The sequence below is a fragment of the Callorhinchus milii genome, unplaced genomic scaffold (genome assembly GCF_018977255.1).
Source record: "Callorhinchus milii isolate IMCB2004 unplaced genomic scaffold, IMCB_Cmil_1.0 Scaffold3, whole genome shotgun sequence".
In the NCBI taxonomy this organism is placed as follows: Eukaryota; Metazoa; Chordata; class Chondrichthyes; order Chimaeriformes; family Callorhinchidae; genus Callorhinchus; species Callorhinchus milii.
This window is the reverse complement of record NW_024704744.1, coordinates 56,893,377-56,910,696: the sequence shown is the minus strand read 5'-3', so window position 1 is coordinate 56,910,696 and position 17,320 is coordinate 56,893,377. Positions and strand designations below refer to the sequence as shown.

General features: G+C 40.6%; 1 protein-coding gene across 1 annotated transcript; it reads right to left on the bottom strand.

Moving 5' to 3' along the window:
• Positions 1 to 4,263: 4,263 nt before the first annotated feature.
• Positions 4,264 to 17,285, bottom strand: sod2 (superoxide dismutase 2, mitochondrial). The gene is given in 5 exon segments (NM_001292652.1): positions 4,264 to 4,836; positions 5,808 to 5,987; positions 7,634 to 7,750; positions 10,449 to 10,651; positions 17,232 to 17,285. Coding segments are annotated over 5 exon segments (672 nt in total). The 5' UTR covers positions 17,258 to 17,285; the 3' UTR covers positions 4,264 to 4,690.
• Positions 17,286 to 17,320: the final 35 nt, after the last annotated feature.

Below are 17,320 nucleotides of genomic sequence, written 5' to 3'. Positions count from 1 at the left end.
GCTGGCAAGATGCAGTTGAGGTCCTGTCTTTTGTGGTGTATGCTACTCTGCACGCCTACTTTAACATTCTGATTGTTACATTGGTAGCCAGACAGATTGAGCCAGGTCTGCACATAATTCACTGATGATGTGAGAAGTCAGTGATAATAATAATCCATGCATTTGATATAGCGGCTTAGCACGTCTTCGAGACTTCTCAAAGCGCTTTACAGAATCTAATAATCCTTGCATTTGATATAGAGCCTTATCACGTCGAGATGTCTCAAAGCGCTTCACAAAATATACTGTAAAGTAAATTGACTGTATATTTTGTGGACAAAACAGGGCAGCCAATTGCCCACAGCAGTGTCCCACAAACAGTAATGGATTGAGTGACTAATTTATTATTTTTTTTTTTGAAAAATTATTACCCCGGAAAAGCAACCCACAAATTGACTAACAACCGGGTTCCTACTTACTGCTAGGTAAACACAGGCATATGGAGTAAGGAAACTTGCCCAACATTTTGCTCTGCCAGGAATCGAACCCAGGTCCCTCGCTTGTGAGGTGAGTGCTCTAACCACTGAGCTACAGGACTCCATGAAAGTTGAATGTTTAGGATCCTTTGTACATCCGAATTAAAAGATCCCTGAACTGTATTCAGTTATCTGATCTCAATTGGAACACCAGTAGAAGTCCTACACTTGGCCTCAATATCTCTGTAATAAAGAGAAATCAGTAGATGATCACAAAATATGTTTCAACAAGATTACCCCGCCATTGAATAGTTTGGTGTCAGCGGATAAATATGAAGAACATCACCCTTAGCCAAATAAACCAGTCAATAAAAAGATTCCTACAAGGAGTCTCCTCGTTTGGAGAAAATTGAACAGACTGCAGTCAAAGCGATTATATTTATGATCTAGCTGCAGGGACCTAGAAAATTTTAATGATGTATGATTTAAATGATGTATGATTTTCTTCTAAAGCATTTTTCGCCCTGTACCCATCCTCACCTGAAGGAAGGATCTCTTGCAGTTCCTGGGGGCTGGCAGTCATTTCATGGAAACTCAAACACTAAATTACTAGGCAGGAAAGCATCCACAGCCAAGCCTGTTCCTGCCATCACACACACACATTGGTTAACATTGAGTTAAAATAGCATTCTCCAAACCAGCACTGAAATGCCGAGACCTTTCCGGCAGCAAGATCAAAAGCACTGCTTGCCAGGCTGAATAGCTGCAGAACTCAGCTTTTGAGAAAAAACTATTGTAAATAGTCGGGCAGAGTTTATTTCCTCTGCAGCTGTTATCGTCTGGGACTTTGCTAGCAGCAGAGTGTTCCAGGTTATCTTAATGCATTTTTCACATGGTGGAAGGGAAAATATTTTGTGCAAGAGGGAAACCAAGCTTCTTGGGTGCAGCTTTGACAGAGGAGATGCCAGAGCTCAACTTGAGATAATGAGGACTATTGCCTTGTCAATAGATGGAGAATCTCAATGACAAGTCAGTCCAGAATCCCAAACCTCCCAGAATTATAGTTCAATTCTCCCGGATCGAAGCTTCTCCCAAAAACTACTCTTCCTTTTTCCATTCATATTTACTTTCCTCCTTCTTTAAAGAGTTTCACAACCATTTTTCCAATCATTAGAGACCCATTCCGGCTCACAGGGATCTGCTAATACAACTCTAAAAACAGTGCATGATCACACTTCCTGTCCTCATCTCCAGGGAAGCATTACTTGCTCTGTATTCAATATCTCCAGTGGACCAGCCGGCCGTATATAATGCTCTATAATGCTGTACTTGTTTACTGTTAGTATAAATGTTTATAGTCTCCATCTCAAGGTTTACCAATCCTAGGGATAAGATATAAACCAAAAGAAATTTAGTTTGAGATGTAAAGCCACTTATGCTTTAAATATAAATCAAAGTCATCATCAAGCAACTACAATTTGTCATATGTTGAGTGGAAGCCTGGTGAGATAGGGACAAGACTGGGCTCATTTATCTGAGCATTTTAAATATATAAATACCTGTACTGCCTCAAGCAATGTTAAAGGTAGTGCTCAACATGGTCATAATTCAGTCCGCCTTGCAGCAAAATCTAAAAGTTTTTTTTGCAGTAATAGTGCTTATCAAACTGAAGTATAAACTCATGATCCCTGACTATCCAGCGCCTTGGGATGTCCTCCCAACATGAAAGGTGCTTTACAAATGTAATTTTGTATTGTATGATCAGAAGTTTAAGGTGGAGTAATAGCCCCATCTGCTGGTTTTAGGTAGAAGTGCAATAAGACACAGAAAGAACAATAATCCTTGCATCTGATATAGCACTTCTTATGTCTTCTAGACATCTCAAATCGCTTCACAGAATATACTGTACACTGTACAATGAAAAGGTAACAGCAACCAACAATATAGAACTCTAAAAATTCCAACAGCACAGGCTGTTGATTCAATCTATCGAGCCTATACTAATGCCAATACTGCATTTATGCTATACTCCTACACTAACTACTCAGCTAACCACTCTTTAAATGTGTATTCCAAGATGCAGAAGTATATAAGATGGTAAATGGGATGCAGAAGTATATAAGATAGTAAAGGAAATCCAAAATACGTTCAGATGTACCAAGGCATGATTAGGGCACCGACTGGCTTTGGGTTATGGAAAGCGATTTTAAGACAGACAGTGGCACTATTTGCATCATTTTTCATCTCCCAGTATTTTGTCTGCAAGGCAACACTCCATGGGGGGTGGGGGTGGGGGGGAGTTTCTTTGTTGCTGGAGCTAGAGCAGTCAGGGCCGGCCCTATATGTGGGAGTGTGTAACTCAATCCACAACTGTTTGTGGGACACTGCTGTGCACAATTGGCTGCCACATTTTGCCTACAAAACACAATCCACTTTACAACATATCCTGTGAAGCGCTTTGAGATATCCCGGTGACTTGACATGGCGCTATATCACACGCAATGATTATTATTATTATTTTGGATGTGCTTCTTTCATAAAAGATTCCAAATCGGATCTTGATTTAACCAGGAAGATTTGGTCTTATACTCAAGCTCAGCAAATATTTATAGGTTTAGTGGCTATTAATCTAGTCACATATACACACACTTTATAAGAACAAAAAGTACACGCTGTTGATCTGGTCATTGATTTGCCAGCGATGAGACCTGGGTCATAATACAAATAATTCCTTTTGTGAATAATTTGAAATTTAAATTACTCAACCATTCTGTTCTTGGAATTGGATATTGGATGTTTATGACAAAAAGTTCCAAAGCTGCCATACTAAAACTGAGATGATAATACCGTCCCGTCAAATCTCCTACCCTCTAGAAAAAGCAAACTACATACAGCAGCCTAGATATGTCTTGGTTCAAAAGTAAATCTCTCCAGGGTCAAGAGCAATGTTCCCACTAAATCCTGAATACCTTCACAGCATTTAGTAATAAGGCCAGCCTATATTCTTAATGCATGACAAGTACAAAAGATTTGATGCAGAAGCTAGTATCACACAAGGGTTATAATGCAGATTAAAATGAAAGCTATCATTATCAAACCAAAAACAAGCTATCTGTCGGTAACAAAATGTCTAGTGTGAGGTTTTATTCAAATTTGTAAGAAATATTTCATGTGATGGAAATAATCTAATTCTATTAAAGGAAATACTCCAAACTTTTCCCAACATTTTTACTTTTTGCAGATTAGGAAGCTGATTGCCAGTTACATTCATGTCAAAACAGAAAAGATAAACATCAAAGTCAGAAATATGAATGTTTCAGACCAGATAGCAACACAGCTTTAATCATTTCTATTAAAATAGTTAAGCCAAAGTTTGAAACATGACTACATAATCTACTTCAGATGGTATAATAAACAAGAAAATAACATTGCTGTGCATGATCTTACTGAAAACTAGAACATTTTTAATTTTTGTGCGTTCAGCATAACAAGCGCTCAAGCAAATGCCAAGATTAACACTCCTTTAATGCAACAATAAGATTTCCATTCCCATAAACATCGAAACGACAAATTATGAGTCTATTACCCAGTGACATTTTTGCAATTTGAGATATTCACTAGAAATAGTTTATAAGTGAGGACGGCTATTACTTTTCTACATTGTCCTGTCCCTTTATGAAATGCTTAACAGTAATGCCTACAGTTTTGTTTAAATGGTCTCTCAAATTGTCTTTTGGATTTATTTCCTGTTTCATGCAGTTTCTTTACATATTGGGTATTTGAAATTTAGATGATTTTTTTCTTCTTTGAGTAACATTCAAGCCTATGTCCCAGCAGCAAAAGGACTGTGTTCTAACCCAGTGATCTCATCCAATCCTGCCAATTAAATTGTAAAATCCAACCACAGGTAGAGTCACAGTTTAATCTACATTGACTTCTGGAGATATCGATACGCACTATGTTTCTAACAGAACGTTTGGAAACTAGTCCATTTGTCATAATTAACCTGACTTTTTTTAAAACTAAGTCAGAATAATAACAGAGAAAAGACTACGTTCACATTTCTTTAATCGTGGGACTGTACACATTTATATAAGCACTTCAGGACTCTCTTCGAGTGGTCAGAGACAATTAAAGATTTAATCAGTCCTAAATGCTGCAGACAGTATTTAACAAACTCCAGTCAACAATGGCAGGATCCTGGTGACTGCCTTGAATTACAGTGTGTATAAGGTTCACTTCTTGGCAGCATTGAATCTCTGTGCTACATTCTCCCAATTGATAATATTCCAAATGGCTTTTACATAGTCTGGCCGCACATTCTTGTATTGCAGGTAGTAGGCATGCTCCCACACATCTATTCCAAGTAGAGGGATTAGACCTGAAACACACATAGCATGTTGGCTTTTAATTATCCCATAAAAGCAACTTGGCACCAAGTAAATACTTACCTTTAAAGTTTGCCTTTAAATCTAGCAACAAGTAAATACAACAAGTTGATATTGATAATAGTGCCTTTCACATCAGGAGGACGTCTCAAAAGCTTTTCACAGAACTGGTGGGGGAAGGAAGTGGGGGGAGGGGGGGAAAACGGAAAGATGACCAAATAATAACAGCTTACATTTATATAGCACCACTCATGCAGGGTAGCTTTCCAAATACATAAGCATTCGAGTTTCTTTTGCTGTCCTCAACAGAAGCCCAAATAATTTATTTTGTCGTTAAGCATCAAAAAGAACTTGAACAACAATAAGAATACCACTCACAACAAACATAAGCTCAGTTCCAATATTGCTGCTATTGGTGAGGAGAAAATACATCACCACAAGTCCAGATATTTCACAACACTTGGAACAACACTTGTATGTACAAAATCCCAGATTGCTGAGTTACATTGTTGTAGCCCTGGACTTCCTTTCTAGTAAAACATTTTTTAAAACAATATTCGTCAAAACAGGGGCAGGAAAAAGAGGAGAATAAAATCAGGTTTGGGTGTTGTTCCTAAGTTTGGAGCCAGCAGGTAATGATTATCAATACCAAACTGATTACATAACAGCAATATAATACAACATTACATTTGTATAGCGCCTTTCATGTCAGGAGGACGTCCCAAGGTGCTGGACAGTCAGGGATTTGGACCCGAGCAGGTAGTGAGGGATGGGGGGGACAGGATTGGCATAAGGTAGGGTGGAGGACAGCCCAAGGTGTAGTCGAAGAGGAGAGTCTTGAGACGTGCCTTGAAGGAGGCAAGGGAAGGAGCGAGGCGAAGGGAATGTAGGATGGAGTTCTAAAGGGTGGGGGCAATTCATGCAGACTAAACCATGTGTATTAAAGAGAGAAGAAAGCTCTGACCTGTTGTTCCTTGCAATGGGTCCTGATTTGGACAAGCAGCTAGCTGCAGCCTTCCAGCATCCTTGTTGTAACCGAGCCATCCCCAGCCTGAACCCTGAACACCTACTGAAATGGTAGACATCTTCTCCTTAAGCTTCTCAAAAGTACCAAAGTCACGTTTGATGGCTGCCATCAGCTCCCCTAAGCAGTTACACAAATATATGTTAGTAAGCATTCACCAACTCAAACATTAAACAAATTATACAATTTCAGCCTTTTTTTACAGTAAGAGAATATGAGATGGGACATTGGAAATACAATGACGTGGATGATTTGAGGTGAAAGTTTATATCAGCAGACAACCTCCTGCATCAGAAATTCTAGGATGAGCGTTACTTTGGAGTCAGCAATATGTACCAAAGCAAATTCAGTATTACTTTTTTTTAAAAAACAGCTAAAAGTTTGACGCACATCTAGTGCCTTTTTGCTATGATAAATGATCCAATTACCAGCTTCAAAAAGCCTTGGGGCAAATCTCACCTGGGGTGAATTTGTATGTTTGGCAATATAAACTAGAACACAGACTCCTGATCAAGTCCGTGAGACTTCTCACCAATGGATATAAAAAATTGGAATATCTGTACATGATCCTGAATGTGTGCATTGACATCATTCAGCGAGACAAGCTTGAACATTTGTAGCACCCAGTTTATGTGTAAAACACCCCAGGATCAGGGTGCAACACTATTGTAAACAAACTGAATTAAAAGCTTTTCTTCAAAAGTAAGCACATAACGATCAAAGACAGCAATTCTAACCAAACAATAGTATCAAAATAAGGCAACAATTTCTCCTGACAGCTGAACAGGTAAACTTAGTGAGCTAAAACAGGTCCCAGATTCAATTACTGAACTGTGTCAAAGTAGCTGTTCTCAATAGGGAAGCAAATAGCATGTTATAATTGACTACAAGTCTTTCTGGACAGACAGTGTGATGGGGAAGGAGAAAAATAAACTAATCAGTGAATTTTTGGGCTTTCATAATGGATTCCTTGAGAAAACTATCACAAGGAACCAGTTAGGAAACTTCATAAATCTCTTCCCATCTCTTAATTATCGCCAGGCTGCACTTGTCACTCTGCTTGTAGAGAATGTTAGTCAAATGACAACTTAAGAGGAATCCCTTCACTCAAAATTCCCAAGAACCATAGCCAAGGAACCCAATAAAATTAAGTGTTTTTCCTCTACGTTTCTTAAAAGATATTATGCCTCTATAAAAGCAGATTGGATCGCTGATCATAAATCAAGGTGGCAGCTGCTGCCCTCCCTGTACAGGAAACAGAGCTGACCAATAGAGGAGTGCAGCCCGCAGTAATTAAGGAACACAAGAAACTTGTTTATTATGAAATAATTTCACCCCCATGTTAGTTAACATCTCCTTTCCTGATCACTAAGGGTGTGTTTGCGTGGGTACCATGTGAGGAAAGAATCTGCACGGGTTCACAGATAAGATACCAAAACGCTTCTGATATCTGGAATTACACCCCACTATCATAGCAGCAACAAAAAGGGGAGAAGTTGAAATTATCTGGTGCAAGGTACAAGCATTTTGTTCCATCATCTTTAACTAAATAATTGGAACAGAAAATCCACAAAACAGCTTTTATTTATAGTGAGAGTGTGTGTGTGTGTGTATGTGTGCGTGTGTGTGTGGGGGGGGGGGGGGGGGGGGGAGGGAAAGAGAAGAGGGGACAAAGTTTTAACATTGAAATTATACGATGAAAATCCACTGAGTAAAAAGACTTTAAAGTGCACATTGTGAACCTTAGTTTCGATTTGCAAACCTACCTGAAGGTTCTCCGCCACCATTAGGAGACAGATTGGTCCAGAAAATAGAATGATTAATATGGCCCCCACCATTAAATCGCAATGCTGGCTGCAAAGACACCTGAGTGCTCACATCACCTGAAATCATCAAAAACAAACCGGTGAAAAACCTTTTGCAACAATGACCATTAACAAATTAGAGCACAACTATTGAGTGTAATGAAAGCAGAACCAATATCAGGTAGTCATCTCAAAGTGCTGCCATTAAGCCGTCTACTTGTATCTTGGCGTAAACCAATTAAAAGCACCCAACGCGTGAGGAAACAAAAGATTAAACTGAAAGAATTTATAACGGTCGCAACCAATTGAAAACAGTGACTCCTTCCAGTGACCGACATCGACATGACAACTCCACTCCAACGTGACCTACCTCTGGAGCAGTTAGCAACTGCTCCCATTGCGAATTACCATCATTTCACAAGTTATGTGAAAGCACTGGAATCCTAACAAGTTACTGCACATTGCAACTTTCCATCTTCTTAAGTTGTGATACACTATACTGGTGAAAACCTTAATGGTAAATAAAGTCCTCATGGTTGCACAGTAAACTACCAGTTGTTGCAGAATAGTGTAATGCAGAACCACATGCACTGGATATAAACAGCAAAATTCTTCCAAGTGTTAACATATTTTCTTCAGTACAAGACCAAAAGAACACAACCAATAATCTGACTAAATATTTTAGAAGTACAATTTGATCTTTTTGGTCACTAATGAACCTTACTTTCTAGTGGTTCCAGCACCATGACTCAAAAACTCATAGTGAAGAATGCTCAACTACCAACGATGAGTGATTGACTGACACAAATTCCCACATTAAAACACTTTATAAAATAAATGATCAAGTCTTGAAATATTGAAGTCAAGAATGTAGTAATCAGACAAATTTTTTTAATCCTTCCATATCATAAATGGTGCATTCCTATACATTACAATTCCTCTAAAAAGCGGTAAATTTAACTTAAATTATTTAAAATTTTAATTTAACTTAACTTTAACTTGCCCTTTAACTATCACCCATACAGTATTCAAAACAGTAATTTATCCACAATAAATCTTTCAGATAAAAGTACCTCCACCATACATAATAATAATCCTTGCATTTGATATAGAGCCTTATCACATCTTTGAGACATCTCAAAGCGCTTCACAGAATATACTGTGAAGTTAATTGACTATATTTTGTGGGAGAAACGCAGCAGCCAATTGCGCACAGCAGTGCCCCACAAACAGTTGTGGATTGAAGTGATCACTTTATTATTTTTTTAAAAAGGAATTGTTACCCCCAGAAAAGTGATCCGCCAATCGACTAACAACCGGGTTGTTAACAACATATATACATACCAACTGGGTTTTAAGATCGATTGCAATCCATTTACTTGTTTATATTGACTGAATATGGCTGTCGGCATAAAAGTGCAAAATGTTTGGAATATTTCCTCCTGATCAGCTACCATGTGATTTCTAAGACAGCACAATTCAGGGATAGCCAGAACAGAGTTAATTAAGGCAGAAACAACGAGACAGTGAACTGCCAACATAATATGCTGTAACATGACGGTGATGGGTCACATTCATGACCACAAGGGATCTCAGTAGTATAGTTTAAGGACATCCCAAGAGTAGGCCACGTACTTTCCTTGGAGGGTGTCAAAATACAGAAAGGTGTCCAGGGCCATTGATGTGGCACCAAGTATACAATGACACAGCCTGTATCCACATTCCAAGGGAAAGGCAGATCTGGATTGACTTCTAACATAATCTAAAAGACCTGTCCCATTAGAGAACTGTTCAGGGAGACAAGGCAAATCCCTATAATGTACATTACCAGATCAGCTGAAAAAATGATCCCAGAGAATGGATAACAGAGGATTCCAGCCATGTACAATAAATATTGTACTTCTGCAGATATGGAAATTATTTCTTTCTTGTTTAAGCGATACTATCAGTCCTGCACTTACCAGTAATTCTCAACTATTGTGCAATGTTTGCATATTGTTTCTGTTCCATTTCCTGTTCGAACACAATAATTAAAAATTATCCCACTATTAGACATTAAAAAAGGAATGGGGGGTGGGGGAGACAGCATTTACTGAGTAATGTACTCCCTCAGCTTTAAAAAAAAGATTCACACATACTTTACCTGCAGCAAGAAATCCTCTCAGGAAGTGGATCCTATGACTGACCTCCCCAGCTGCTAGCCCAATCCACTGACATGTTGCAGAGAAGCCGAGCATGTCCCCAAGAACCCCCATTTAACAGGGCGGGGGCTTTGGTTCCAAACTTGGGACGTCCTCACAACATGAAAGGCGCTATACAAATGTAATTTTATTGTTGTTTGCTGTCCAGAGTTCGTCAACTTGCTCTGATTCTTCCCTTCCTTGCTAATTGTAAGGTACCCTGTCCATCACTTTACATTTCCCAGTGCAGCCCAGTTAAGGTCGGGAACTCAGCATATGGGACGATCATAAGTATGGATACGCATCAAATCAACTACAGCAATGCATCCCACCAACTTCAGCAGCATTAAGTATCAACGTTTTTAAACATGAACTATTTTTCAGCGGCCAGTTTATGGGCACTTTTTTGAGGTTGAATCATCTTACAGAAGATAAATTTTGGAAGGCAAAGCATCCCTGCCCCAGTTATGTAAATGAAAGAGATTGATCCAAGCAGCATTTTTTTTTAATCCCGGCTGCTTTTTAAAAAAAAGTCAGCACATTCTTCCTGGGTCATTTACATTATTACTTGCGTCATAAACCTTGTGCTCACTTACCTTTAGCCAAGGACTCTGCATACTTCTCCTCTGTGACATTTAAATTATTCACATAAGTAGCATGATGTTTGCTGTGATGCAGTTGCATGATTTCTGCACCAACATGTGGTTCCAGTGCACCATAGTCATAAGGCAGATCAGGCAGGGTGTGCTTTTGCCTCGAGGCCAAACAGCGCAAGACTGGAGAAATGGTGTAAGTACATCTGCAGGAAAATGAAAGTTCTGTTAATCCACCTGCAAATCAAACTGAAATTTACTTTAGCCTCTGGAAAAATGAAATACTCAATGCTGAGCTGGCCCCAAGGTAATATGCTTGGTTAAGGAATGTAGGAAGTCATCTCTGTGGCTGTCTCATTGTCTGATTCTCAAACTGGGCAGCTTTACGTTACGCTAAGGCAATGCTGATGGCAGACAGTTTGGCTAATTGGTAGGACTAGGAGGTGAAGGTCAATCACTGGGGATAGAGATTCTTCTCAATCAGCTCCTGTTAGCCTTGCAAGCCAAAGCCCCAATAAGTAGCGTAGTCTGAGTTGGTAACCAGTAGGAAGCTTGGCAGAGAGACCTCTTAACAACAAACTATGTGGCTTAAATGGTTAGACAAGAACATGCACTTATATAGCGCTCTTCACACAGGGTAGTGTCTCAGAGCGCTTAAACTCCAGCAATACCCCAATTCACACTCTAGGATCTCCAAACCTAGTCTCTCACCAATCTGGGCCTAATATTTTCTGGATTTAGGGTGTGCTCCTCCAGGGAGAGTGTGTGCATTCCATTTTAGATAACAACAACAAATTACATTTGTATAGTGCCTTTCATGTCAGGAGGACATCCCAAGGCGCTGGACAGTCAGGATCCACACCCGAGCTGGTGCTAGGGGTAGGAGGGTGATCAAAAGGCACGGTCGAAGGAGATTTCCATACATAGGTGGCATGCAGTCTGGTTTGGATACTGAAGCATGATGATGGATTTTCACGTATGTCAGACCAGCTGACAAAAAATAAAATCAGTATATCGTGGGTCCACATTGAAAGTGGGGTACCATGAAGCAGTAGTATACTGAGATGCAGAACACTCACATCGCGAACTAGACACTTCCTGCACATTATATACAGAAAGCCTCCGAGCGTCAGCAACATTCTAACTAGCACTTTACAAACATGTGAGGGGAAGCTAGTCACTGACTGACTGGCTTCCTGCACAAAACTCTGCTTATTATCATTAATGGCGACCAAACAACCTAAAACCACTGACTGGAGGACATTTATCACTAGATCTCCTTCAGCTTCCCCTTGACAAGTTCTATCCCATCCAAAGGGTACTTGTGTTTCCTATTCTTTTGTCCTATAAGTAGTACCTTGCCTTTATCTGTATTAACCTTCATTTGTCAGTTATCAGCCCATGTGCATACCCTACCAAGTTCTCTTAGTAGGACCTTTGTTGCCTCCTCTGATTTCAGTTTTCCCCCCAACTTGGTGTAACCTTCAAATGTAACTATCTTACCATTGGGTTTGTGAATCCAGGTCATTAATATATGAAGAACAGGAGGGCGTCCCAGTACAGAACCTTTTCTGTGAATCCACTGCAAAAAGGATATCAGAGATATGCAAAGGGTACAGTGAAGGTCCACAAGGTGGAACTGGGTAAAAACTACTATGATAGTTTTGAATTGGAGTTGGTGTCCACAGAACAGAGAAGGTTAAGGAGATTACTCTAATAAAGGTCTTAAAAATTATAAAATGTTTGAGGATACCTGATCAAAAAGGATCAAAGGAAAAGTTAAGGGGGAGTTTAGAAGAAACTAATGCAGAGGGTTATAAGAATATGGAATCCTTTATCACATTGTGGCTATGGGTGATGATATTTATAGGAGAACTGAATAAAAATTTGAAGAGGAACAATGTAAGAGGATACAGAGAATTGGGTTTAGTTGGTTCTATTTATCAATGTTCTGGTTCAAAAGATCAAAACATGGTTCAAAAGATGATTCCTTCGTCACTGAATAGAAAGGAAGATTCACTCAGGGATAAGGAATGGAAATGCCAAGAGCTGGTCTTCTTTAAAACTATAGTTTTATTTTTACTAGCTTTTTCCCATTTTAAGAGGGCAAGGGTACTGGCCAAGCATACTAATAACTAAGAGTAACGGCACTGACAACCTTTTTTGCTTCAATCATTTATGCAGTCAGCAAATTAATAATCGTTCAAAGTAAACATCAGTTAATCTTTGCCCTTTGAACATCATATATTTTGTACCATACTAACTAGTTCAAGGTTCTCCTTTGAGGCCTCATTCCCAGTTGTGATACCACTAACTATCAACGATTTGAATAGATGTGCAACATTCTTTGATTCTTTATGAAAGATGTACTTAATTCATTTTTAAGATCATAAAACATTGAAAGTTACAAATAAAAATTCCCTAATTAAAATAGTATTACATTTAAGAAAGGTTTATAGTTCAAGTGTGGTATCAAACCCTACCAATGAATCAGGTGAAATACATCAGTAAATGTATTCTCCACAGAAATGAGAAGTCACATCGGGGGAAGGAGCAGATTTCCCTATAACCTAGAGAGAATTTTTACATGTTGCTCATTGTGGACAGCAGACGACCTTCAGAACCAAGGCATCAAATAGCGAATGTGAAGGATATAATTCCGCTGAGATAGGCAAACTCTCAGTATGGAAAACTACCAGAATGTCTCCGAAATGTCTCAAAGTGCTTCACAGAATCTACTGTAAAGTGAGTCGACAATATATTTGTGGGTGAAACGCGGCAGCCAATTGCGCACAGCAATCTTAGTTTGGTACAAGACACGTCAAGCGACTGCCAGGATAGTGGAAGGCCAATTAGATGGACCTTGGTCTTCTTTCACCTGGCAAATTCGTATGCTCTTATGTTCTTATTCGTATAGTGCCCTTCACACGAGGTAGCTTCTCAGAGTACTTCTCAAAATAGAAAAGTAAGATTAAAGCCAAAGTACATGTTTGAGCCAATCAGAAAGTGGGATTGTTTTGGGGGGTCGGCCGGGTGTCTGACACATGGGGAAACCCATCACCATGCTTAATAGTATCCAAACTAGAGTCCAACCAGCTAAAATTGCATAACTTGCCATTATTATTGATGTCTGGCAAGCTTTCCCACTGCTTGTCCAGCTTGGACCACCCAACCTGTTAGGGCTTTGGCCTGCAGGGTTAACAGGAGCTGAGTGGGATAAATTCTGCAGACCTGCTGGATCAGGAAACAGAATACCGAGACCGCCACAGAAGGTTGGCTTGATTACAAAATTACATTGCCAGGCATGTCAACTTGGAGCCAGTTCAGTTCCAAGGTGACCCAAGTTGGATAAGGGGACTGTGATCCAAATACAAACAGGAGGCAGCACATCAGATAGATTGTTAGGCCCGCACTTCCATTTCAGATGATACTATAATACATTTCACATGTCAATTATTTCATTTGCAAACCTGACTTGCCCTAATACTCCACAAGAAGTTGGATAACTCTACATAATGAGAGGAGCAATCACTCAACAACAACAGCTTGGATTTATATAGCGCCCTCCATGCCGGATGGCATCTCAGAGCACTTCACAGTACCGGATCCTGGGGCCGAGCCAGGGGGAAGGGGAAGGAAGGTGACCAAAGGTGCGGTCGAAAAGAAAGGTCTTCAGCCGAGACCTGAAAGCAGGAAGAGAGGGGGCGAAGCAAAGGGAGTGAGGGAGGGAGTTCCAGAGCCTCGGGGCGTAATGGCTGAAGGCACAGCCGCCGAGGGTGGAGCGGAGGACTCGGGGGACAAGGACGAGGCCAGACCTGGTGGAACAAAGGCAACAGGCACTGTTGTGAGGAGAGAGGTCAGAGAGATAGGGGGTGCAGAGGAGTGGAGGGATTTGAAGACAAGGGTGAGGATCTTGAAGACATCAGGTTGCAGAGAATCTTTACACGAGCATCGCAGCACTGCTGCTTAGCTTTTCAGACCTTGAGAGCTGAAGCTCAGTGTACCTTAATCAGTATACAGCAAACAGTATCAAGTAAAGGACATTGTGTGTTCAGTGAACTATAATAGTGCAGCATCCTGGCAAATCACCATTTATTGACAGCACTAAATTTCTTTGAAATTCTTTGAATTTTACAATCTTTTCCAGGGTTTTAGGGAGTCTCAACATGTTGAGTTGGTTTGAATGAGTACAAGAATGCTCGCTCAGTTCACTTTAACACAGCTTCTCAGAATCATAACTTTAGGATTGCTATTGATGCAGCTGCACTGAGGATAGATCTATTTTATCTTGGCTGCTGAGAACAGTGCAGCAAGGAAAACTAAATATAGGATGTGTCATATCCACAAAATTATTCAAACTATCTGTTCTGTTGTAAGGTGGCTTTATAAGGAGGGACTCTCTGTAACTAAATTGTGTATGTTTTTCAACAGGTTCAAGCATGTCCATTTTCTGGGCTTGTGGGTTTAGGCTAAATATTGATTCTATTGTACTTACTTGTATTGTACTGGACTATGAAAAATGCCCATCATCGTAAAATATTTCTATTGTCAGCTCCTCACACAAATAGCCAGAAATAAGCTTCAGTGTATCAAATAAAATTTTTAGGCCCTAATAAGAAATGTGCAGCACAAATTTTAAGCATATGCACACTTAAAAGTATATAAATATAAACAATTGGTTGTGGCAGTATACGGCTGCTTCTTACTCTGAGCTGTAGTTAAAAAAGTGATTAGGCAGTGGCTGCCCTTCAGGACTTTATAATAATAATCCTTACATTTGCCTGACATCTCAAAGCATTTCACATGATATACCATAAAGTGTAGCGACTGTATTTTGTGGACAATCGCGGCAGCCAATTTTAAACAGCAATATCCCACTAACAGCCATGAAGTGAATGACCATTTTTTTGGGTGGAGGGGGATTGTTGGCCAGAAAAATGAAAAAACTCCCTTCTCTTTTCAAACAGTGGAGAGATGCACTGACATTTTAGTCTAACCCCTCAGGGGTCAGCAAAATAAAGTTGAATGTTCGACCTGCTACAATGTTTCCAGCAAGTCAATTAATCAAGCATTTGACGCGCTTTGAGACGTCTCGAAGATGTGATAAAGCACTATATCAAATGGAAGGATTATTACTATAATCAGCTCAAGAGATTGGCTCATTAATTAGGGAGGGGAAGAGAAAGATCCCCGTATGATCAATGCCTGAACTTACACAAGGGAATCTTATCAGTAAAGACAGACCAAATAGACAACCTGATAAATAAGGATAAAAAGTCACAAATTCAACATTTGGGCAACACTGACCAAAAAAGGAAAAACTGCCTTTAATAAAAAGAAAAATAAGCAGACATTTTCTGGATATTTTTCTCTATTGACCAGAAATGCTCAAGTTATAAGAATAGATAACCAATCATTTACATAAGAAATAATGTTTCCACGATATTTCCCACAGAGTGGTTGAATAATAATATTACTTGCATTTGATGCAGTGCCTTATCATGTCAGCAAGATGTTTCAAAACACTTCACAGAATATACTGTAAAATGGACTTGACTGTGCATTTTGTGGGCAAAATGAGGCAGCCAATTGCACACAGCGATGTCCCACAAATCACCGAAGAGTGAGTGACCAATTTGATTTGGGGGATTGTTGGCCAGGACATCTGGAGCAACTCCTTTCTCTTTTCGAATAGTGTCATGAGATCTTTAACATCCACCTGAACAGGCTGACCAGGACCTCAGTTTCACGTCCCATCCAAAGGATGGCACCTCCAGCGACGCTTCCCCAGCGCTACACTGGAGTGGCATCTTAACAATGCGATTCCGAGTCCCAACGTGGGATGCGAACCCCCAATCATCTGACTCAGAGGCGAGTGGTACCACTGAGTCAGGTTGACACATAGAGCCAGCCATCTTAAAATAAATATACAGTCATACGTGTATTTATCCTCCCGACATGAAAGGCAAATATACAAATATAATATATTGTTTTATATTATCAGTGCGGTGAAAATATTGTAAAAATGTTGGGAGTTGCGTGGATTTTACAGCAGGTCCACAGGTCATTCATTTGACCGACCAGTGAAGCAGTTGCCAGTGCACTGTCCAGGTACATATCAAACCGGTTCTGCTGGCAGGGCTGGGCATGGAAACGGCAGGGGAGGGTCAGGGGTCCCGTCACAACAAAACTGCACTTGTCCTCTCAAATCTTAAATGGCCTACTGCAGATTTCCAACATTGCGGTTGTTTTTAATATATATATATATATATATATATATATAAAGAGAGACCTGGTAAGTCTGGTCTTACAAATACTGGGTCTGGCCCTGACAGCAAACGGGGAGTTCACAGCCAACTATTCTGGCCCCAACGAGAGCAGCGGTTCCGCGCCGGAGAGAGAGCGAGAGGATGGGGAGAGGGAGAGGATGGGGAGAGGGAGAGGGAGGGAGAGGATGGGGAGAGGGAGAGGATGGGGAGAGGGAGAGGATGGGGAGAGGGAGGGAGAGGATGGGGAGAGGGAAACGATGGGGAGAGGAATTAAGCACGAAACCAGAAACCCAGAGGGCGGCCATCGGCGACGCTCGGGCCACCAGAGAAGGCGCTGCTGGCGTGAGAGCGGCGGGAGGGCGGGCGGGGAGCGAGGGAACGGCCTCGGCACTCGAGTCACCGCCGAGCGATGACCGCCTGACTGAGAGACTGACTGACTGACTGCCTGAACTACCTGAAGAAATAAACTCTGTGCCGACAGCTGCTCTGTGGGTGTGCGGGTGGAGAGGAGACTGACCTGCGGAAGGTGAGTGCGCGGAGCATGTCGCCGGCGAGACCCGTCTCCACTGACAACCCCGCCCCCGCCGCCCTCTGACCTCTGACCCC